Raw genomic sequence first — 22223 nt, forward strand, 5'->3', positions numbered from 1 at the left:
AGTTGTGCAGATATTAACTAATTCGTGTACCCCTCCTCTGGGAAACTCACCGCTCTGATCAAGCATCTTTCTGATGGGGGAATCGGAGGTAGAGTAAAAAAGTCCCCCATAGCAAATCATAGCTAAAGCTGCACTCTTGGGGATTCGCGTCTGTCCTTCTTACTTGACCTGCAGCGTTCCAGCTTTTGCTTCGTCGGGTGCAGTCAGAACAAACCCGTGCTGCCAGCCGCCCGGTGATGTTAGAGCTAGGGAGGCAATGGTGCATTAATATAGCTGCGGTAGGAAAAAGAAAGAATCCATTTCGTTTGACGTGTTTACACTGGTTTATGTTTGCTTCTTCTGGAGAAAGTCCAAGGAGAGGGCACCCCGGGTGATACGCTCCCTGTGGTAGTTTTCTTGTAGTACGACAGTCCTCCGCTGTGCTGCAGGCTGGAACCCGGGCAGGAACAGCAGAGGGTGGGAGATGAGAAGTTCCCTCTAGTAGGCATCCTCTGCTGGCACAGAGCCTGGGGAGATCTCAACCTGCAACACCACCTCCTGCACCCAGCACCCGGTGGTACCTGCGGCTGGAGGCGAAATGGCCGGTGGAGGGGTCCCGCTCCTGGGGTGGGTGGGACAGATGAAACCAGAGGAGAGATGTGAGTGCAGTCAGATGGAGGGATGTCACAAGGTGCTTCCTAGACAGCAGGAATCAAACACGACACGGAGTAAGCTGCATTTCAGAAGCACTCCGGAGAAAATTCAGATGCTATTATTTTGTTTTGGGCAGCTTTACTTCCTCTCATCAGTCAGTGGGGCCCTGTGCTCCTGCCAGGAAACATGCCAGCCATCTGGCAGTTTTTATTTTTATAGCGATCCGACAACTACAAAGCATGCCAGGCTATTTGTACCATCTGCCACATAAACGTCATTTCAGCAAAAGAATGGTGGACACCTGGGGACCCAGAGTTCAAAAACCCTTTTAAAGGGGAAATCATTGTCTCCCACAGCAAAATAGAGCTTGAGGTTTGGGTCCCCGTCCCCCAAGTGACGAGTGCAGGGCACAACTGTTATGGCTCCTAGACCATTCTCTTAAATTGTTTTTCTCCCTGTTTTTTCCTCTTTCTTCTCCAACTGTGAGGGTATAAAAATGACTACTATAAAGTTCACATGTGGATGGACATTTCCAGCAAAGTAATAGTGTCATACAATCTGTGGTAGAAATTGTTCAGGTTTTAAAACACATTTTCTGCATTTCTAAAGCTAGAAATGACTTCATTTTTCATCCTGTTTGTAGCTCTTGTTCCGTAATTCAGAAGGGAGGATCAATCAACATAGTTCAAGCTGCCCACCAATGGGCTTGAAAGCAGAGAATTGTTTATAAAGGGGAAAATATTTAAAAACATCTGATCTTGCAGGTAGAGCTATAGAGACAACCTGTAGCATCTTTAGCGAGCCCAGGATTTTGAAAAGGCTTGGGGATTTGGCTGTGAGGTTCTATTTACAAAAGGAAAGACATCCCAAATTTCTTCTTTGGGACAACATGTGTGTGTTTATTTCATTTTTCACTGTTACAGCTGAGTTTGACAGCAAGTTTTGACAATGTATGGCTGACTGAGAACAAAATCCATCTATTTGTGTTCATAAAGGCTGTTTTGAAAATGTCCTAATATTGTGAAACGCTTTAAAAATATGGGGGAAAGGTGTGTAATTTATAAGTTTGGAGCACTGTTTTCCTAAATCTAATATTGCTGTTATTAATCAAACACTGCACTCAGGGGGCATTAAAATAGCAGCCTGAAATGATAACATTTTTTCTTAAATTTTTCAGCCAGCTGAGGTTCAGATTATATACTCTAATTGGACAATGAAATGGAAATAATGTGGCATTCTCTGATTTCTGCTGTTTTGTAACTTTAATATAATTACTTTTCTCAGCATGCTTTTCATTGCTGGCAACATAAAAAGAATAGTGCCTTAGTCCAGTAATTTTTCTTTTGTGGTGCATATTTAAAAATTGGATAGACATTGCAATTTTTTTGTCCTTGATTATTACCATTGACAGTTTATTTAACTGAAGAGATCTTTATAGACAGTTTAGACAGCCCTTACCCATCAGATGAACAAAGATAAATCAGCCTATGTGTTTATTCTAGCATTGCTTTGTGAAATTTCTTTGCTCTTTCTCTCCACCTCCCCCTCCATTTTATTGCAGTAAATGTTGTCCCACTGTAGGAACACGTTTCACTGATGTGTTCACAGTATGGTTATGCATCATATTTCTTTTGTCCTTACTATACTCATGCTCATCTTTCCTGAAAATGAGCACGAATCTTGATTTTTAACTTAGAGCCATTGTTCATTCTTCCCCTATTCTGTTTTTATGCCAGTGGAGCTCTGTTGATTTTGATGGGAGGAAATAGGAGACTTTCTGGTTCTGTCCTTAATTGCGTTGAATTACATGGAAAAAGTTGGACTCATGCTGCAGGATACTAAACCCCTCAAATTCTGTAGCGAATTGTTTGGCAGTTACTGAATTTCACTCCGCAGAGGAGAACAAAAAATGACTTTTTATTTTGGAAAAGCACAAATATTTAAGCATGCTATAATGGTCAAAAGAACTCTTTTGTTTGAGGAGCATGAAACAGAACTCTATTTTAATCAGAATATTTAACAAAATCACATAGACTTCCTTTCTATGGTGAACATGAAAGCACTGAGCCATTTGGCAGCTAGGTTTGCTCGCTGACTAAAGGATTTCCCCATGCAGTATAAAAATGTTATGACACTGCACCTTTATCCATCACTGTTCTCTGTTGAATATCTTTAAATTTAGTCATTCTGTACTCTTAAGTTCAGTCTGTCTCCTGTATTGTCCTTTTTATGCCCTTTCTCCCCAAAGCGTAGCATAGAGGAAATTCAGGGCTGGGTACCTGGAGCCTCTTGGCTGCGGCGCAAGCCACAGCTAGCAGCAGTCCTGAATCGAAATGGACATTTCTGAATCAAAGCCCAAGCCTGGGATAAGGGAGGCAGACATAGTAATTTTCATTGAATTTTACTGGGAGCTGGGTATTTAATTATTCTCAGCTGCTCTGAAAAATTTCAGACTCAGAGTCTGGCAAGAGACCATCGTTTCTCTGCCTGCGAGAGTCTGCTGGACCCACGCTGGGGTTTATTCTCCTCGTAGCCCCCTCTGATGGACTTCAGTTTGGCTGTTAATTGGAGAACAGCATGAGTTTGCTCTTGCTGGAACAGTGAGTACAGAACAGATGTACAAGTCTTAGGTGTATGGGCAAAAGTAGCTCCTTCAGTTTCACAGAGGATAACCTGCTGTAAATACAGCGTTTAGACTTCTTGAGAAACACGGCAAGTCTTAGGCCTCACATGAAGGCAGAAAAAACACATTGCTTTGTTATACACAAACAGAGATATGAAGAAGAGCTTGCAAATACCTGCTTTCCTGATCCCCAAACTTTATTATAATTTGGTACCACTTCACAAATTGAGTCCTTCCTCCCTGCCATGCTTCCTTCAGGCTTCATTTGAACTAAAAGCTTGCGGTGTGAGATTTGTAATGAGCACATTACCTACTGTTTGATGACATCTTGCCCAGAATGACTTTGAAAGACGACGTGGGCTTTTAAAAATACTAATTAACACCTTGGCAGGGAGATTTGGAAAATTCCAGATTTTTCATGTCACAGTGAAAAGTTTTAAATAAGCAGCCACCAGGCTGGGCTGGCTGTAGGGAAATGTTCCTTTAATCCTGAAAAGCCCCCTTCGTAGCACTTTATTGCTGATCACCAGGAGTTGTGGAGTTAATAGAGAATGGGAATTCAAAAGCGGTTCTGCTGGAAATGGCTGATAAAGATGATTGTGCTGCAAAGCATGACGCTCAGAGGCTTTTTTTTCTCTAAACTTGCGGTATCTGATACATTGTGGCTTGAGAAAAGAAGTCTCTGAATCAAGTCAGACTTCTTTTTCTGTGAGAAGTGATTGCGCAGTGCCATTAGGTACGGCCCCAGCAAAATCGTTCTTGTGGTCTCAGTAAGCAGACTGAGCCTCCTGAACACAACACAGATGTTAATTTGAAAAAACCATAATGTTATGTACCTAACAAAGTGCTTGGCAAGCTGAAGGAAAACAGAGATTTGTATTGTTATTGTTATTTAATATATAAATAAAGGCCTCACTGGACTGAAATTGAATTTCAGCAGCCTTTCTGGAGGCAATTAAAACCATTAGCTTCATCAGCCAAGGCCAGCGTTTTAATGTCTCCGAAACACTCAGGCTGCCAAAGTTAATTATTCATCCTTTTCTTAATTGGATTCAGATTGCATTTTAAAGGTGCAGCTTCAATAGAGTTGGCTGAGCCTTAATTCTTCTCTCCTACCTCTCCTCCCTTCCCTCCCCCCCCAAGAAATGTCCCATAAGAGATTGTTTCAAGCCTTTGCAGAAGGGTTTGAGAGTGGATTTCAGCCCATGCCAGCGGCTGACTGTCTTACGGCACATCTCATTCGGTTCAATAAACGATACAACATTGTAAGTAACTTCATGGTAGGAGTGCTTCTTTGAGATGGAAAGCTGACCAAAAGGGACACTAAAATATAACACGTATATAACATATATACCTATATATAAGTTTGGGCAAAATACAATTGTCATATATTACATTTCCACCAGTAAACAAATAACTTTGTTTTTATTAAATGTATACACTGTATAAGCACATGCAAAAATACCATATTCTGTGTTCTACCAGTAAGTAGCATTAAAATACAAATGATAGGTATGATACAGTCTTTAGATTGCAAGGCTCATTTTTTAAGGCTTTAAAACATTTTTTTAATTCAAGAACTTGTCTTTTTTTGGAAGAAGGAGAAGGCTTTTCAGAAAGGAGATTTCAAAAGTAGTTTAGACAATGAAATTACTGCTTTTGGTGGCTAAATTGTGAAGTTGTAATTTGGTACACAGACAAACCCTTCCAGGACCAGCTATGACAAACCTTGTTTTAAGCATTTGAACTCAGCCCTTTGTCTGACATGTTGCCTCTAAAGGCAGACATAGAAGGATGTTTTTGCAGTATGGAAAGAAGAAAATTTTAGATTAGTACTTCCCCAAAATGTCCCTTCCTCTGGAGAAAGACAAAAGTACCCCCTTGGCAAAGCAGAAAACATGCAGTCAACTGCTTGAGAGATGAATAATGAGAAAAAGGAACAGGGTGCAAATTTCACTCAAAGGAAGGGGACACCTGGAAGGGGACACTGAGCAGAGCGAGCCCTGTGTTGCCCAGACAGATGCTCTGATCCGACCGGTTGCTGTTTTGTGTTCCTGTAGCCTATTTAGCTTTTTGATGGGTTGTTGTGCTGTGTTGTATATACAGTTGCTCATTAGTTACATAAATAACTAGGTTTTCTGTTCTAGATACAGATCAAACAGTTTTTCATGTGTAGCCTATTGAACAAGTCTTTCAGCCTTAACTGACCTTTTCCAGATACTCCAGAGATTAAAAGTACCATGCCATTATAATAATATATTTTCATCTTCCTGTGCAGTTATTTTTAAACAGAGGAGTTAGATGTCACTCATTTTCTTGTTATTAACAACATCACAAAGGAAAAATATATCTTTAGAGTCTGAACTGGTATCTTTCCAGGATAATTGCTCAGGCCATCCAGTTGCCTGTGAGTTTCCAAAATAAAAATATTGAGGAATGTTCTAACCTCTCTTATGAGAGAGAAGAAGGGTAAGACAATAGACTACAATATTGCAGATGAGTGTAACTACTGAAACCATCAGATTTTTGTCCATGCTGTTAGTGCCACTTGCAAGGTAAAGGGTGTTACAGCCTAAACTAAAAGGATGTGAGTTTTATATGGAGTATGAATTTTTTGACTGTCAAAGCTGAAACTAAGAAACATCTGTCTCTTAGTGTTCATGATTACTAACACTCATGACTGCATGAGCTTTTTTCCTAGCTTTTCAGCTTGCTGCAGAGTAAGAGAATGACCTTATAAACTCAAAGAAGCAAAACCTTTTCAAAGAAAAGAATAATTTAACGTACATTGGGACAAGTGTGAGAATCAGGCTCACAGGACTACTTCACAGATTGCTCAATATTTTATTTAGTACTTTTTAATGCTATTTTCTTTAGTAACAGCATTACAGCCTGATTAGCATTTTTGTGCTAACTACAAGATCATCCCAAATTATTGTCTTACCTTCTATGTCATGCACAAGTCTGAAAATCTTCAAAAAGACAAACTGAGGTAAGATGAAATCAGCTCATATCAGAGCATTGGAACTTACAGGAAATTGTTTCTTAATTGATGATGCACAATGCTTTGACAATCCAGGTATTTAAACTGCATGCTTGTTATCCCTTACAACGTGAACATAGACACACAACATCCAGCTGTGCTGTAATAGGTGGGTTGTGAGAAGTTAGTAGAGACCTGTTATTTTAAATACAGGTTCTCTTCTCTCCTGCACCGTATACCTGTGTTAGAAATGAGGCTCCACACCCTGGAAATCATCCCAGGCCTTCTTTTCATGCTGTATCCTTCCTCCTGCAATTCATATCAGCCACAGAAAGGCGCTGGTTTCGCTGTCCGGAGCCGCTGCGAACAGGGACTGCTCTCTTGCACCCCTCCAACCTGGCAGTTCAGTTTGAGAACAGCTATCATGGGTTCCACCTTCTCCTTAATAAACAAAAAATAGGTCAGAACTACCTACGAGCTTTCTGTCCCTCACACTAGGCAAGATGAGAATGTGAACTATAGTGATGTTGCTTTTGAAATAGTTGTTACCAGACTCATGTGTGTATTGATTTGAGAGGGGCATTCTTAAAGCATCATGGGATTTTGGTTGTGTTTACCAGAGCAAGAGCTATTTCCAGTTCATAGATGTGGGGACCTATGTAGGTTATTTTAGGTTTGAATGAATCCTCTATATTTTGTTTATACGAGATTTTTTTTTTCCCTGTTTTGTTTCTAAGTAATACAGGCTCCACTTGGGAATCTTGATCCATGCCTTGTCTTGCCCTGCAGGGGTTTCTTGAGGAAGACTCAGCTAAAACCCCGAGAAAGACTTTCCTAGAGCCATGTTAGTTATAACAGAAACCAGTTAGAAAAAGGTTTCTGTGTGATCATCATCTTCTCTTGGATGTATTATGGAAAAAAACAAAGCCTTTGATTTTTTCCCATTTCCACTAGATGGATCCCCTGTATCTTCTGTACTTGTATGTGATAGTAAGACATTGCCTTTCCTTTGCAGATCTTATCCGCCTTTGCCAATGCAAACACTGTGACAGCCCACTGCAAATCTAAATGAGCACTGAGCAGCTTTGACCTTTGTAGGAACATTTTTTGGCTTCAGGTGCTGGGAGTTAAAGGAGTGAAAGCAAGCCTTGAACTCTTGAGAAATACTGATTTTGGAGTGACTTGAAGCTGGAAAAGCTTCCCCTGCTCTCTGCCTCCCTCTGTAGAACTGCAAGCCACCTGTAGCAAGAAAAACGGATGTGTATTGGAGCAATCAGGAAATAAGGTCCATGCATTTGGACATGAATATCCCTAATGAGGAAATAGCTTCTAAACTGCCCAATTTACCACAGAAGTTATTCCTATTTCAGGAATAATCTGTGAAGCATGGCTATACATGGCTTCTCTGGGGAAAGAGGGACAATAGGAGCTCTTCTCTAGAAATTATACGGATCTTTTAAGCTGGTCCAGCACACAGAACCCTTTTGTTTCTGTAATTGATGCTATCCAAGTCAGGGAAAAGAAATGTGTCTTTGGCTGAAAGAGAAAAATACTGAAGAGCTGCATCATATTTCCTCGGAACTGTAATACCATAGCAACAGTTGTCTTTCAGTGCTGCTGCTGCCTCACTTAATAGTTCTCAGATTGCTGAGCGAGCCACAGTCTGTTCTACTGTGAAAGTTACTGCACGTGAGCTGATACTGTTGGCAGATAATTACAGGAAAAATGTACATATACAACACATTATTTTTGTCTGTATTAAAAAAGATATTTTTTCTCATAACCACACGGCATGTTATTTCTGTCCTTTAAAAGGAATTTTAATGGGAAGCTTATTGTTAAAACTCATTGGGTTTGATAATCTCTGATGAAATACTTCGTTTAGGGGGAATTTTTATTGTGTGTGGGGAAAAGAATAGAAAATCCCAAACTGTGAGAAAGGATTATTTTTTATTAGATAGAGTTACTGTAAAAAAATCAGAAAACATATTGGTCCTTTCAGTATTTTTCAGAATAAATAAATATTTGGAATGAGTTTTCAGCTAGGAATTTAATTTATAGTGAAAAGGCATTGAAATAAAAACATAGTATTTCAAATATAAAAATGAAATCTTTTTGTTTGGCAACTACTTTTTTATTTTTTTAAATCTGCAGTTTGTGGAAATGTCAACTCTGTCCAAATTCAAGTCAGGAAAAATGTCTGAAAATTCTTCTGAGATGAGAAAACTTTTTTTGCCTAGTTCTGTTCTACTTATTATATATTAATACTGCTTGGCTCCCTTTGTTGGGTGTGGCTTTTTTGTCATTCTTTTACGAGAACTTGCATGGAAAATTAAAGCACACTTTCTGATTAATTTAGGATGAATGGTCAAAACACACTCTCCTTCCCCCATTGAGTCTACCCAGGTTTTAACGTAAATCCTAGTGGCGAGCGCTATGGAGCTACAAATTAAACGTTCATGAAAATTGAATTATGCCTACAAAAGGTGCCTGTAGGTAAAAACAGGCTGAGACGAGAGGCTTACACTCTGACTGCTCATGCTGGATCTTTTCTGTAGTTTTCTATTCTGTAGATGTCAGTCCAGGCCCTACAACAGGCACCGAAAACATGATACATTAAACAAAGCAAGTGGGCTATAAATGGCCCGTGATTTATGGGTTATCTTGGTTTGTCAGTTCTCACTGCTGTGAAGCACTTCTGGTATTTGCACAATGATGTAAATTATTGCAGCATGAGAGCATTAGCAAAGTGCCCGGCGAGCTGTGAAAGATCCCATTGCTGACATTGTTTGTGCAGCTCAATAAACTGCTCTAATCTCAGGCTTGACGATGTCGTAGCGGCAGAGAAACCACCTGATTCTGAGGAAATACTGACTTAGGAAATAAAAGAGGGAACCAAAATGCCATGGGCATGTGGATGCCCTGCCTGTGTGACTGAATTTGGAGTTGGCTCTTCATTTGCCGTGTTAGAAACAGCAGCGAATGATTGCGAACATCAGCTTATATATGGGCGGATGGAGGAGGAAACGCTATGTGCAGGGGGGTGCCCTGTGGTTCTGTAGTGTAATAAATCAATTAATAGTTTTTACTTCATTTTTTTTCTTTGTGTACAGCTAACAAGACAACACCAGGTGGCCCTCTCCTCCATCACTTACATTGGCTGTGCTCTGTCCATCTTCTGCTTGATGATCACGTTGGTCACATTCGCTATATTGTCGTGAGTAATTTTAACTTAACGCCTGCTGAGCAACTATCGTGTAGAAAGCCAGGCAGCGCACTTCAGGCCACTGGTTAGGATCCCTTCAGGTGCTCAGGATAAAACAAAGGCTATTAATTCTACAACCTTCCTTAATTAGATTCTGCACATGCATTCGTAACGGTTGGTTATTTCTAAATTACTTTCATTTCCTGAAATGGGGTGGTCTTTATATAGCAAGTCATTTCCATCCTGTGAGGGATTTTTGGATTTTTTTTAAACTCTCCATGTTTTGCTATAGTTCAGGAATCTTGCAAGCAAGTTGTAGGAGAGCTTGATCTGGACCTTAAGGCAAGTATAGTATGAGCAAGGACTGCAGGATCATCCCCTCTTCCCCCCCCAGATACCACTTTGGATTGCTTGAAGTGTACAGTCAGTACTTCTTTCTGCTTTTTAACTGTCTTATCTGTAAGGCAGTGTGTTTATAAAGGTACGCCCAGAAAGGAAGGCTCGGTCGACATTAGCTGCCTCACTTCTGTTTCATAAAGCTTGTAAACAATTACATCATATAACCCACATTAATTTTCACGTATCTTGCTGTTCTCTGTTAGGCTAGTTTTCGAATGTGTTGCTTTAGTAAATGAAGGACACTGTAGGCAGTATGAAACTCACTCCATGGCTCATGTTTAAATCTCCAGATCTCTTCAGCCTCCTGCCTGTAACCCGGCAGCCCCTTCGAGGGCTCTCTGTGCTGGGAAGGTTTCTGCCATGGGACACTTAGGGTCTGTATTCCTGTTTATGTTCCAGTAGTGACAACTAAGTCTGAGGCCCAGCTAGGCTTGATACAAACATTTATGAAAAAGCTTTCATAGCGGGGTCTGTCTAAATAAAAAGTAGAAAACCTGACAAAGGGTGAAGTTACTTGTCTGAGGTTGCACAGCAGATTGGGAGCACAGCAAGGAATGGGACTCTTGTCTCCTTTTGCACACTAAACCATGTTCTTCCTACTCAAAGGGTTCAATTTTTTATTTCTGTGCCTAAGCATGTCTTTTGGACATCCTGTTAAGAGGCTAGTTTCTAGGAAAAAGGACTTGCTGAAACCCAGTAAACCAACTGCAATGTCTGTTCCAAATCCCATATTATTTCCAAGTGTCGAGATCTGTGTTGGTCATGCTTGGATTGTGTAACGCGTGGCAAAATCCACTCTAAGTAAGTCCAACGTCTGCCTGTCTGTCATTGCACTGTTGGCACATTTAGGCTAAGGGGAATGATCTGCTCCGTTTTTGCCTGAGTGCAAAACTGGATGCTAGAGTGTTTAGAAAGGAAAAAGGAGCAAAAGGAGCCGGTATTGCTGCTGCTGGGCTGCAAACTCGTTGAGAAACTGAAGGCAAACAGGAGACTTGGAAAGAGACCTTGGACCCAGCTGACTGTCACGGGGTTAAGCACCCCACCTACATACAGGATCATTCAAACTGCCAATTAAAAATAATTTGATTAGGTTTTCACTGGAGAGCAGGGCCTCATTAAACAGCTGAAGTGAAATTTTGCAATATAGCGTTAGATGACCGTGAGGTAAGTGGAGAGGAATCTGGCAAGTTCTGTGCTATTCCACGTACTGGCAACAACGACCGCTTCCCAGGAGGGCAGTCCTGATTGCCTCCGGGTAACAATGCTCCAGTTCGCGACTACATGAAGTTCCGTCTTAGAAAGCCATAGGCACCAGGCAGCGCAACCTGTCTCTTTGAATTACTTTTAGGACATCAATACTTCTTGTTGTCTCCCTCTTCACTCCCTTCTAATGGAGCACTGGCTACAAGAGTGCTGGAAGAGCAGGGCTGGCAACAAGCCATCATCTGCACTGTCCAGTCTGCGTCACCCAGCTGCAGGGGGCACGCACGATGTGTCACCAGCGGGTGCAAAAGTCATCACCATCCAGCGCAATTCAATGAACAGATGGGAGTGCGTACTGTTGCGTGGAAGAAGCGCTGCCATTCCCACAGCTAAATGGTCCAGGTCTCCCGAAATGATTAAAGCTGATGGTAGGGGTGGGCAGGCAGTATGGATTGAGATAGAAAACCTGTTATCACTAGTACTGTTCTTTTTTAAAGAGAAGGATAAAATTATGCGAAAGGCCTGAAATGTTCAGATAAATGTTTTTGTTTGTTTTCTACTTCCTATTTCTGGATGAGAACAGAAACACAAGGTCAGAAGACTCCCAGAAAAGCATGTTCTTGTCAGTTTTCCAGCTGTTTTTTTGCAAAGCCAAGAGAGATAGGTTCAAATGATGCTGTAACCAAGGTCAAGTCTCTGTCAAGATAGGCATTGCCCATCCAAATAAGTAGCTATGGTTCCTGTGCTCAAAAGCTGATAATGTTAAAGTCAAACTTGTAACCAGAGTCTTTTCTTGATCACCGATTTCTAATACAGGCAAATATCAACAAAATAAAACCAGAAACTCGGTGGTACAGCGTGGGCTAGATGGTGCAAGACGCAGTATGCTTTCTGAGAGGTGCAGATCTGACTTCCTTGACAGCTCAGCACCGTTCAGGATCAATCTCTTTGTTAATATTCTATCATAAGTCATTAACAGAGGTAGTTAACGTGCAAATCGGGACAGCAGCAGAATATGCAAGAAACCAGTTAGGTATGACTCCATCCTGGTGGAAGGAGTATTCAGAAAACATCATGGTAACCTCACCAAAATGAGTGACCAAAAACCAATCAAAATGCTTGCTGATAAATCATAAATACATTCATGCTTCTTGGAATACTGCTTTATTCATGTATCTTTCTATCTTCTGCCAGGTCTGTCAGCACCATCCGCAACCAGCGCTATCATATCCATGCCAATCTGTCCTTTGCTGTCTTGGTGGCTCAGATCCTGCTTCTCACCAGCTTTCAGTTCAGCCCTGGAACGGTAAGTGCTAAAAAGAGCGATTGTGTTTTTTTGCAAGGCACCTCCATGGAAGGAAGGCAACATGCCACATGCAAGAAAGCATCTTGCATGCAAGATCTCCTGTTTTTAACATTCCTCAGCCAAAAATGACATCCTGCAACACTAGATAAAGTGTATTGAAATAGTGTTATCATAACATCTGTCCATGTCTGGATGTTTGCAAAACTGAGATAGATATGCACCCATCAAATGGAAAAATCACCATAGTAATGGAGTACATTTCAGTTGTGTGTTCAAATGGCGTGGCTGAATTCTGCCTGATGAGGCTTATGCTTTCTCTCATCCATTCTCTGTACTGAAAACTGTAGGAATTCTGTATTGGAGAAATTTGCATGAATTTTGTATTTAGGTAAGGTATTTGTATTTCTGTTAAGAGTTTGGGGTTGGGGCTGGGAGTGGGGGGCATGCTTTTTTTTAGCTGTCTATTCTCCGCTATGGTACAGTTTATCTTTATCTTTTCCACATTAAAAAGTCCTCTTATTCTTGTTGGAAGGTAATGAGCTTCCTGATGGAGCTGTGGCAATTTCTTCTGCTTTCTTGGAGAGCAAAATGGAAGGTCTTTGTTTTTTGCTCAAAAAGTTTTATTTGTGTGTTAGAATACATTGTTTTTCTGAACAGCAGATTTGTTGATCATCTTTACTCTGGAAATATAGATTATTTTTAAGTATCATTCATGTTTATTTGACCTGAGTAAAAATCAATGAGAAAGGTACAGCAACTATTGCTTAATTAGCCAAAAGTGGCAGAAAGCATTACGTCTAAGTATCACTGTGTAAGAGTTTAATCCGAGATCCTCAGTATTGTAAAACATGTATATACTTCTCTGGGCATCTGAGGCAAGCACTTACACAATTGACAAACACCTTCCTATTGCTGACATGGTATAGGGTTTTTCTGCCTGGTCACATAGATGGGAACTTGAAATTACAGATTGATTTTATGGATCTGCTACTACAGGTGGGAATTGCTTTTGCAGAGTACCAGGATCTAAACCATTAAAACTGGTATCTAGAACAGCTGGGTTAGACTAAGACGAATATGCCAAGTTAACACTATTACATACCAGTAAAACCAATTTGTTTCAGCTGTTGTGTTTAAAAAATGCTATTTAAAGTAACATGAGGTCTGCTGATGGAAGGTCCCACCTGCAAAAAGAAGAAACGAAACCTGATTTTAAAATAATCTTCCAGTGTGCTCTATTTTTGTAATGGACAAAACTTGGCTACTTTTGTGACCAGCTGTTTTTCCATATTCCTTTTAACAAGCAGCAAGCATTTTCTGTTAATCTTTCATTCTTTTTATTCTCAGTATAAGTAAACATGAGGTTTGCACACTCTTAGTTTTGCCAATACATCAGCTACTTAAATTTATGTTCTGGTCAAATGGGTTCCCTTGAACTTCTGTTAAGCTTATATACAACAATAAAGTCTGGTTTTACGTATTATTACCTGAGGATCTAAAAGCAGTTCGTAAAACCAACTTCTTACTCTTGCTGTTTAACATTCAGGCAGGTCCTGAATGAGTAAGATGATGTGCAAGGGAGAAAATGGTAGGGAATGGTTTAGAAGAAAAACAGAGTGGAGACAGTGGAGAGCAGCAAAAGATACAACTTGAAACTGAAGGCAATGGAAACCAGGCATTAAAATAGTCCTCTCTGAGTCAGTAGAGAGCTAAAACCCTGCTGAACATGTTATATACTGTAACAGCAGTAATTGTAGGACACAATACTATAAAGATCTTAAAGTTGAAAACCATGATGTCCGTACTATCTGTTACAACTTTATTTTTATTGTTTTAACCACTTGGCATCAGGGGTGTTGTGATTCGTCATTAGTCTCATCTCCTTACCTTCTGCCTGCTCTGTTCTCACTAGCTTTGACATCAGCTTTAATATCTTTAATTGCTGCTTTAATTGTACCGCTAAATGGTAGTTTACAAAAAGAGGGAGGCAGTATTTACACTAGAAGGTGTGGATTTCTTAATCTGCTTCTGCCAAAGATGTGTGTATCTAGTGCTAAACAGTTTGTACGTGCCCTTGCTTGTGAGGACAAGTGGTACCAGTTTGCGTGAGGACATACAGTGGAATAGGGAATGGCATCGTAGAAGCAGTCCCTGAGCTGGCATCACTTACTTGCATGACTGCCTTTAGACTCTCCATCCTTTTCCCATCTCCATGGATATTTAGTTTTTTATTCCAGATACAGCATACAGTATTCACCTGGTAATTTCAGATGTATTATTTAATCATTTACAGTTCATACTATAGCAATTTTCCTTTTGTAGAGTAGAAGTCATTTTTAACCACAAAACTCTATTTTCACGAATAGGACTTTGACCTTTCTAATATATCCAAGAATATATTTTAATTTTTTTTTTTTTTTTAAAGCTGGTCCTTGGTATCTTACATCATTAATGCTAAAACAGTAGTCCTAAATGATCATGGCATATTCCAGGAAGGCAATTATTCCTGAAAGCAGGGTATCTTCTACAGAAAGCAAGTATCTTCGCACACAACATTTTCTTCCTATACTGCTGTGTCCTCACACACCGGTCTAATGACTTCCCTTAGACTTTCGGCAATAGATGGATTTGTTTCTTCAGAGACGTTTGCTCTTAGTTACTTACTCTCCCTATAGACTAGGGAGCCCCATTTTCTTAACAGAATCGCAAAAAGCAGTGTGCATTTAATTAACCATCATCACTTCTTTAGGCTACTAAAGCCTTCCAAAGACCTGAGTATGTTTGCGGGAGAAACTGAAATATTACTTGGACATAGCAAAAGGAAAATTGAAGTACAGCATGCCAGGCAGCACTGTTTTTCCAGTGCAACTGGAAAATTTAATGTGTCTACTATTTGTAGTTCTGCATCAGTGTATTGAGCTGTTTCTCCCTCAGTACTCCTGCATGGCATTGCTAAAACACTTCCAAAGAGAGAGATGAAATGAGCTACTTTTGTTTATGATATATGTATCTGCAGAAATTCAAGACTTGTGTATCAAAGCAGCATATAGAGTGCAGGGAAGGACATTTTCAGAGGGTTCTGTATAATGCAGTAAAATTGCCACTTAAATTGAAAACACTGTTATAAGTTTAATTTAGAAAACGCATGCAAATTTACCTACCTGTTTTAAGACCGTCTTCAGTAAACAAATGACTATTATTTTCTGAGAGTCTGCTTTACTTTCTCAACAACTATAACATAATAGGCCTTGCTACAGGTTGTAAGAAGAACAGTAATGAGATTTGTCTTTTTACAGGTATTCTACTAAAAGTAGTGTGCATTGTATGATACAGCAAGGGACACTTGCTTGTTTTTAATATGTAAAGTCTCAGCTTTTCCATGCGTTTTTCAAGAAGGCAATTCTGTCATTTAAGAGTATCTTCAAAGTAATAATTAAGGCACAAATACAGGATGAGCAGCAACTTTGCTATGGATTTTATGTAAAAATCTGCAACTCAGTATGATACAAAATTATATACAGATCAGCCTCCTGCTACTATGTTTTATTTTTCTGCTGTTTTGTGATTCATACTGTTTGGCTACTCAAAAATTGGGAAGTATCCATTTGACAGAACAAGCTTGTAAGTCAGCTTTATGTTGCATTTATATTTTCATGGACTAATCTTCTAGTAGAAATCAGAAGGCATTAAAATGGATTTCATAGCCTTATGATAAAATTAACTGGAAAGGTTTTTACAGTTTTTGTCAATGAGCAAATCTGATTTAGTTATATGTAACTGAAGACTGCGAAATACTAAGACAGATCTCACTTACATGAATTAAACCCAAAGTTATTGCTTTTTAAGATGTGTAGTCACAATGGATTTGCATTAGAATGTCCTTGCACTAGCACAGAACCAGCTGAGTACAAGTGAGAAGGTATGGGAAAGCTTCAGTTTTCATTATACTTTCAAGTCCCAACATTTTAGTTTTCCTTAGTGTACAAAACCTCAAACCATCAACAAAAAGAATAAAATGCCAGCACAGGGCAGCTAAGCTACTGCCACAAGAGGAACTAATTAATGATTAACAACTGAAGACCACTGTGGCAGCAAACTGGTTTCTACTGGTAATGCTTCCTCAGCACACAGACTCCCCTGGCTTGGATACCTTACTGTGGCTTATGCAGGTGAGGAAGGGGAACCTTGAAGAAAATAAAAACATCTTCCTATTTACATGGACTGCATGCAAGCAACCCCTCTGAAATTCTGTAGGTGGTGTTACAACTACAGAGCAGAATGTCCATCATCAGTATGCTACAAGATGCAAAACTGAGATATAGCTGGGACTTGTTCCAAAAGCGTGTTTAAAATGTGCAAGCAAACCAAACAAGGTTATCTTGTGGTAGGATCATTGGCAGTCACATCTGTTCAATTTCTGTATGATGAGCAAAACAACTTGTGGTGAGACATCCTCAAAAAGCAATTAGTGGGGAGAGGAGAATGTGCTGTGCGAATACGTGAGGAGTGGGGAAGAAGAAAGGATTAGGTTTTCCTATTTCCATAAGGTAGGCTGATAGGAGACTTCAGAGAACCATGCAAAGATCTTTTTGAGGAACAACTGGCGAGAGCTGCTATCGCAGCTCTTAAGCACTGACTGCATTTCCTGCAGCTCAGTGGGCCGTCAGCACTGAGGCGGGTGTAAACAGGACTCAAGAGGATGTTCTTACCTCTCGCTGCATTGCCTTTGTTGCGGAATTCCTCTCTCTGTCAGGCTAGTGTTTATTTCACATCAAAGCCTGTTGTAGTCTAAATTGAAATAGTTTAGTTTACACCAGCTGGGCTCACTTTCTAGATGTTTTTTTCTGTTGCTTAAACTTTTGTATTAGCCTCTAATTCCAGAATCTTAGTAACACATAGTGAGTAAAGGACTATCAAGGAGGATTCGAACTGTAAACACCCTACAGAGAAGACTCAGTTCTTTGCCTTAAATACTACATGTGTTATTGTCAAATATGACTTCATACACAGCTGGTACGTATTTCAGACTATGGGAAATTGAGAATTCAAACAGGTGGGCAAACGAGATGCTCACCATAGAGCAATTAGGACACAAGAGCCACTCATAGCTTTATAATAATTTTTTGAAATGTCTGTGTTAGTATTGCTGATGGAGGACTATATAGGACTTTTACAGAATTTCTAACCAGGACAGACAGATACTGGAATATAATTTGTGATTTAATTTGTGTGTTATCCTATTTTCAATACGAAAAACAGCAAAGCAGGAAAGCCACATGGCGAAGTGTAACTAAAAAGCAGGTTCCACATGGCACCTTATTTTAAAATGTCCATGTTTTACTCAAGCTTAACTGATTCACTGACTTCCTACTAGTTCTTTGTAGAAAAGGAGGCATGAACCATACTGATTTTTCTACCATCACAGAACAGGGGCAGGATACAGAACAGTGCCTGTACCCCCCCTTCTTTGACTCTCCTGTATTTACTACAGGCTCAGCAACAGGATGTCAACCCTCCAGTTTTGAATTCTTAAATATTTTGTAGACTTCGGTAGGAGTATTGCTTATGCCTAAATAAATAATCAGTTTGGATTTCCACATCATGTTTGGCAAGGGTTTTTTGTTTTTTTGTGAAAGGGTGGGAGGATTTGTTACTCTGAAGCTCTCTGAAAATGCTGTAGAAAAATGAATTCTCTGGTGCTTTGTTCTTTAAGAATGTTTTACTCCAATAATTAAGCATTTAGTGTGTAAATTTATACAGAAATAATAAAAAAAAAGTAAAACTAATATGACTGCATCACAAAGAAGTAATGTGTGGGGTTTTTTTTTTTTCCTTAATTTAGGTGCCTTGCAAGATCTTGGCCATTCTCCTTCATTTTTTCTTCCTGAGTGCTTTTGCATGGATGCTGGTGGAAGGATTTCATCTTTACAGTATGGTGATCAAAGTGTTTGGGTCAGAAGAGAGCAAGCACTTATACTATTATGGAATTGGATGGGGTAAGCATTTAGTAGCTGCTTGCTTTAAGTCTCCTCACCATAGGACAAAATTATATTCACAAGCATGTGTAAAACTGTCATCTTATGATCATAGTTTGCCTTACTGAGAGTAGGTCTGTTGGATAAGAAAATGCGTAATTTTTTGGACTGTAATCAGACTTAAAAATGTATAGTCCCTAAACCTAATCCCACTGCAGTGAATTCCATGACCTCCCTAGGACAGATCAGATCCTTAATTACAAAATCAATAGCAGGAGTGTGGGAGGGAGGCCTCACTGCACTTCTATGTTCTTTTTTTTGGTTCTAACTCACAACACTGGCTTATCCTATCTGTATTCTGCAACCCATACATAAAAAATTGGCACAGCAGCGCAGGAGAATCACAAGACTTCATTAGTTGATGTTCTGTGCCTTAAAATCCTTAGGTGAAAAAGGCTGCACAGAACCTCAATATTATTATTAAGAATAAAAAAGTAGTTCTATGACACAGGACTATCTCACAGGTAACAATTCACAGCTTTTTAAATGCAGTAATGGAAGCATAATCTATGTGCATATTGAGGACTCAGAACGGAATATTTTGATCCAGACTCTTCAGAGCAGATGAAAGCTAGCTTGCTTTCACTGTCCTGGAATTACAGCAATGATGCTCGACAAACCTCCAAATTGACATGAAGAAAACCTCATACACTGAGTCAAAAGCAGACATGTAAAAAGACAGCAAAGGAGCATCTATGTAATTACAGATAATTTCAAAACATGTTAAAACATGCATTATCTTTCCCCCCACAAATGCATTTGGAAGCTGAATGAAAACCGGTTATATCAATAATACAGACCTACTGCAGTCATAATTGGAATGTTTAATACCTATTGGCACCATGCAGATCTGGGTGATAGTAATGCTGTTCACTTATATATTTTTTTTTAATATATATATATAAAATATATGTATTTCAACAGCTGCCTACTTGTCCTTTTTTTAATGTGGCCTTTTTGTTCTGTACATCATTCCTCTCTCATTTTAGAATCTCCTCCTTAGCAGTTCTGTCTAAGGGCCATTTGATACAGTCCTCTGGTGAACATGATATCTGCTAAATAAAGGGGACAAACTGCCGTTTGGTTAATTAGATGTTTTTTTTCTTTGCCCTCATTGCTTCTCTGTGACATGTGTCCTTATCGTGGTTGCTTTAAGATTTTTTTTTTTTCTGTTGAGGAATGGCCAATTTACATGCCAACAGTATGCACCTTAAAGCTTCGGTTGCTAAAAATTGGAAAACTGTTTTGCTGAGTTTTTAGTAGAGTTGTGTGAAATATTTCTCCTTTTTATAATTCCAAAACCACTACTCAAAACAGGCTAAGTGGAGTAATTAATCTGTTTCATGCACATAGACCCAAAAGTAAGAGAACCTAGACAGGCTGAGGGTTGAAGACATTGGAGATTTGTAGATTCTTCTAGATTCAGAGCTAAACATAGAGAAAACTGCTGATGCTAGAGAGGTTTCTTGTGGATTTATTTAACCCAGAGCTCATGGAATACAAATCCAAGCAGATTAAACCAAAGAAAATGTTCTCAAAAGCCCTTGAGAACTCTCTTTCTCCTTCAGAAATATGTAAAAAGCCACAGCAGTTAATAAAATAATGAGAACTGGCATGTAATTCACTGGGGCATTTGCTTATAGCAGATGCTTTGATTAACTCAATTTACAATCAATCATTAATTACCTTATGAAAATAAATTAATCATTTATATGTGCTGCAGTGCATCTTTACCCCTTTTTTCGGGCATTTTGTTTAAGGTTTATTTATGGTAAAACGGCAGTGACCTACAAGGTGATTTAGGAAACACAAGGATAAACATGGCATCTGACTGCAATATGACTAGTACGAAATGTTGCGTTTTGCCTCATTTTATTGCAATATGACTGCTACCAGTCAGTAGTAATTAGCACAATGAGTACATATCCTATTGATACATAACCCAATGGGATGTTAAACGTGGTTACTAAAAAGTATCTTCAGTGGTATTTTGAGTAATGCTTTGGACAATAACCCCGTGGGCCCAACAGTAGGTATTTGTCATCAAAATAGATGTACATAGCAAAATACAGGAGGCACCAGCAGTAGAGGTTTCTGTGTCAGTTCTTCTAGCAATGCTCTTCTTGGCAAAGGTAGTGTAAGAAACCCAGTGGCAAGCTCTGTTTCTTAAATGTAGCAAAGGTACTGTTGGAGGAAGATAGTGGAAGACATCATCCATATGCAGTAATACATTTCTCTGTATACACCTTTCAAAAGCCCTTTTTTGAGAAATATTTTAATTTTGGAAAGCACATTCCAATTATTATTCCTACAAGGGCTTGGAAAAAAAAAATGTTTTCAGAAATCCAGTAAATCTACCCCGTTGCTGGGAAAGTAGTTTGTATTGCTTTATTTTATCCATATGGCTTGAAGTATTTACATATGAGTTAAATGTTGAATTTACTTAATCCCATCTGACATCACGTCATTGTTGCAAGTGTGTCTCAACATCCCTGAGGTAAGTTAACTAGGCAACTGCATTCCAAATTGTTTATCTCTTGATAAGTATCAGGGCAACCTTCATTCAGTCAACAGTATTGCAGCTCACTGGTATGTAACTCTAATGCTCATTCAGTTGGCAATAGATGTTGCTGAATAACGGTGTTTTTAGAGAGAAAATCCACATTGCTGTGTTCACTATTTAAATGCTTAAAAGGACACCCAGATTTGACGGTTCCCAACTCTCTCTTCTGTTAATATATTGGCACTGAATATGAATAAAATGTTTAATTAGAGATCAGGTGTCAGTACTGCCTTCAGCAGCAGTGTATGCTCGTGTTCTACAGGGTAGTTTGGGTTGTTTCTTCATGAGCTTGATGAAAGTACAATAGAGAGAAGTTATATATATTCCATAAAATTCCCACATCTAAACAGAAGTCTTGCAAGGCTGGGAAAAGAGGCTAAAAAGGTTTTGTCCTATAATTATTTTATTTGGCTCTTAAAGTGAGGGCAAGTTTGCATTGAATACCACTGTCAAAAGGAAGTTGAGCATTCTTGTGCCATCCTGAGACCATAATAGATATGGATTTTCCAGTATCTAATAAAAATGGCCATTTTTTTACACTTTGGCTTAGCTAATAATTATTATACTGACCAAAGATGGTTGAAAGAAGTTGAAGACAAGGATATCTCATCTCATGTTAGTCAAAACAGATAGTTCATTTCTTCGCTCTTTGCTTTTAATTGAAGTGTGAATGCATTTGACTTTTGCAAACTCATAGTTCCTGGAATAATGACAAACCCCAGTCCTGAATTCAAAAACCCAGACCAATCATTCTGATTTAAGCAGAAACACTGGGCTAGGTACATGTGTAAAAGTTCGGGAACTCTACACTGGGTATCACTGATCTCCTAACATCTGTTGAGATTTCTGAGGGATACTACTCCTGTAAAATGAATTCCACAGTAATCAGACAGGATACCAAATGTGCAGAGCTGATTGAAATTCCTATGTATTTAGTCCCAAGGGTGCTAAAATTACCTCAAGGACTGCAGTTGTCAGGAATTCAAAAAGAAGAGCAATTTGAGGAAGGTGATAATATTGTACCTTCAAACCTACCTTGAGATTGACTGGGGGGAAAAAACCCACTTTGTTGCCTTGGTGATTCAACATTAACACACACACAGATTATTGTAGCAAAACTCTTCTCACCCACCCAGATGTAGGACGCTGATGATAGAGTTTGTGATACTGGAGATTTTGCTGTGGCACTTTGGCCTTAACATGTTTTCCTATTTTAGACAATTTCCTTTCCTTTACAGACCGCCTTAGAATGAAGATTTTGTTCTGAGCAGTC

The 22223-nt window shown here is 39.3% G+C and overlaps 1 protein-coding gene across 1 annotated transcript in view; it reads left to right on the plus strand.

The window, feature by feature from the left end:
* ADGRD1 (adhesion G protein-coupled receptor D1) overlaps window positions 1–22223 on the plus strand; it is a gene marked incomplete at both ends in the record, with an annotated part of 155743 nt that overhangs the window by 93335 nt on the left and 40185 nt on the right. The window contains 3 exons of the mRNA XM_082007811.1: window positions 9353–9456; window positions 12241–12352; window positions 18195–18348. Coding sequence (XP_081863937.1) covers window positions 9353–9456; window positions 12241–12352; window positions 18195–18348 — 370 coding nt within the window. The remainder of the gene's footprint in view (window positions 1–9352; window positions 9457–12240; window positions 12353–18194; window positions 18349–22223) is intronic.

The sequence above is a fragment of the Phaethon aethereus genome (genome assembly GCF_964289735.1).
Source record: "Phaethon aethereus genome assembly, chromosome: 17".
Taxonomy (NCBI): domain Eukaryota; kingdom Metazoa; phylum Chordata; class Aves; order Phaethontiformes; family Phaethontidae; genus Phaethon; species Phaethon aethereus.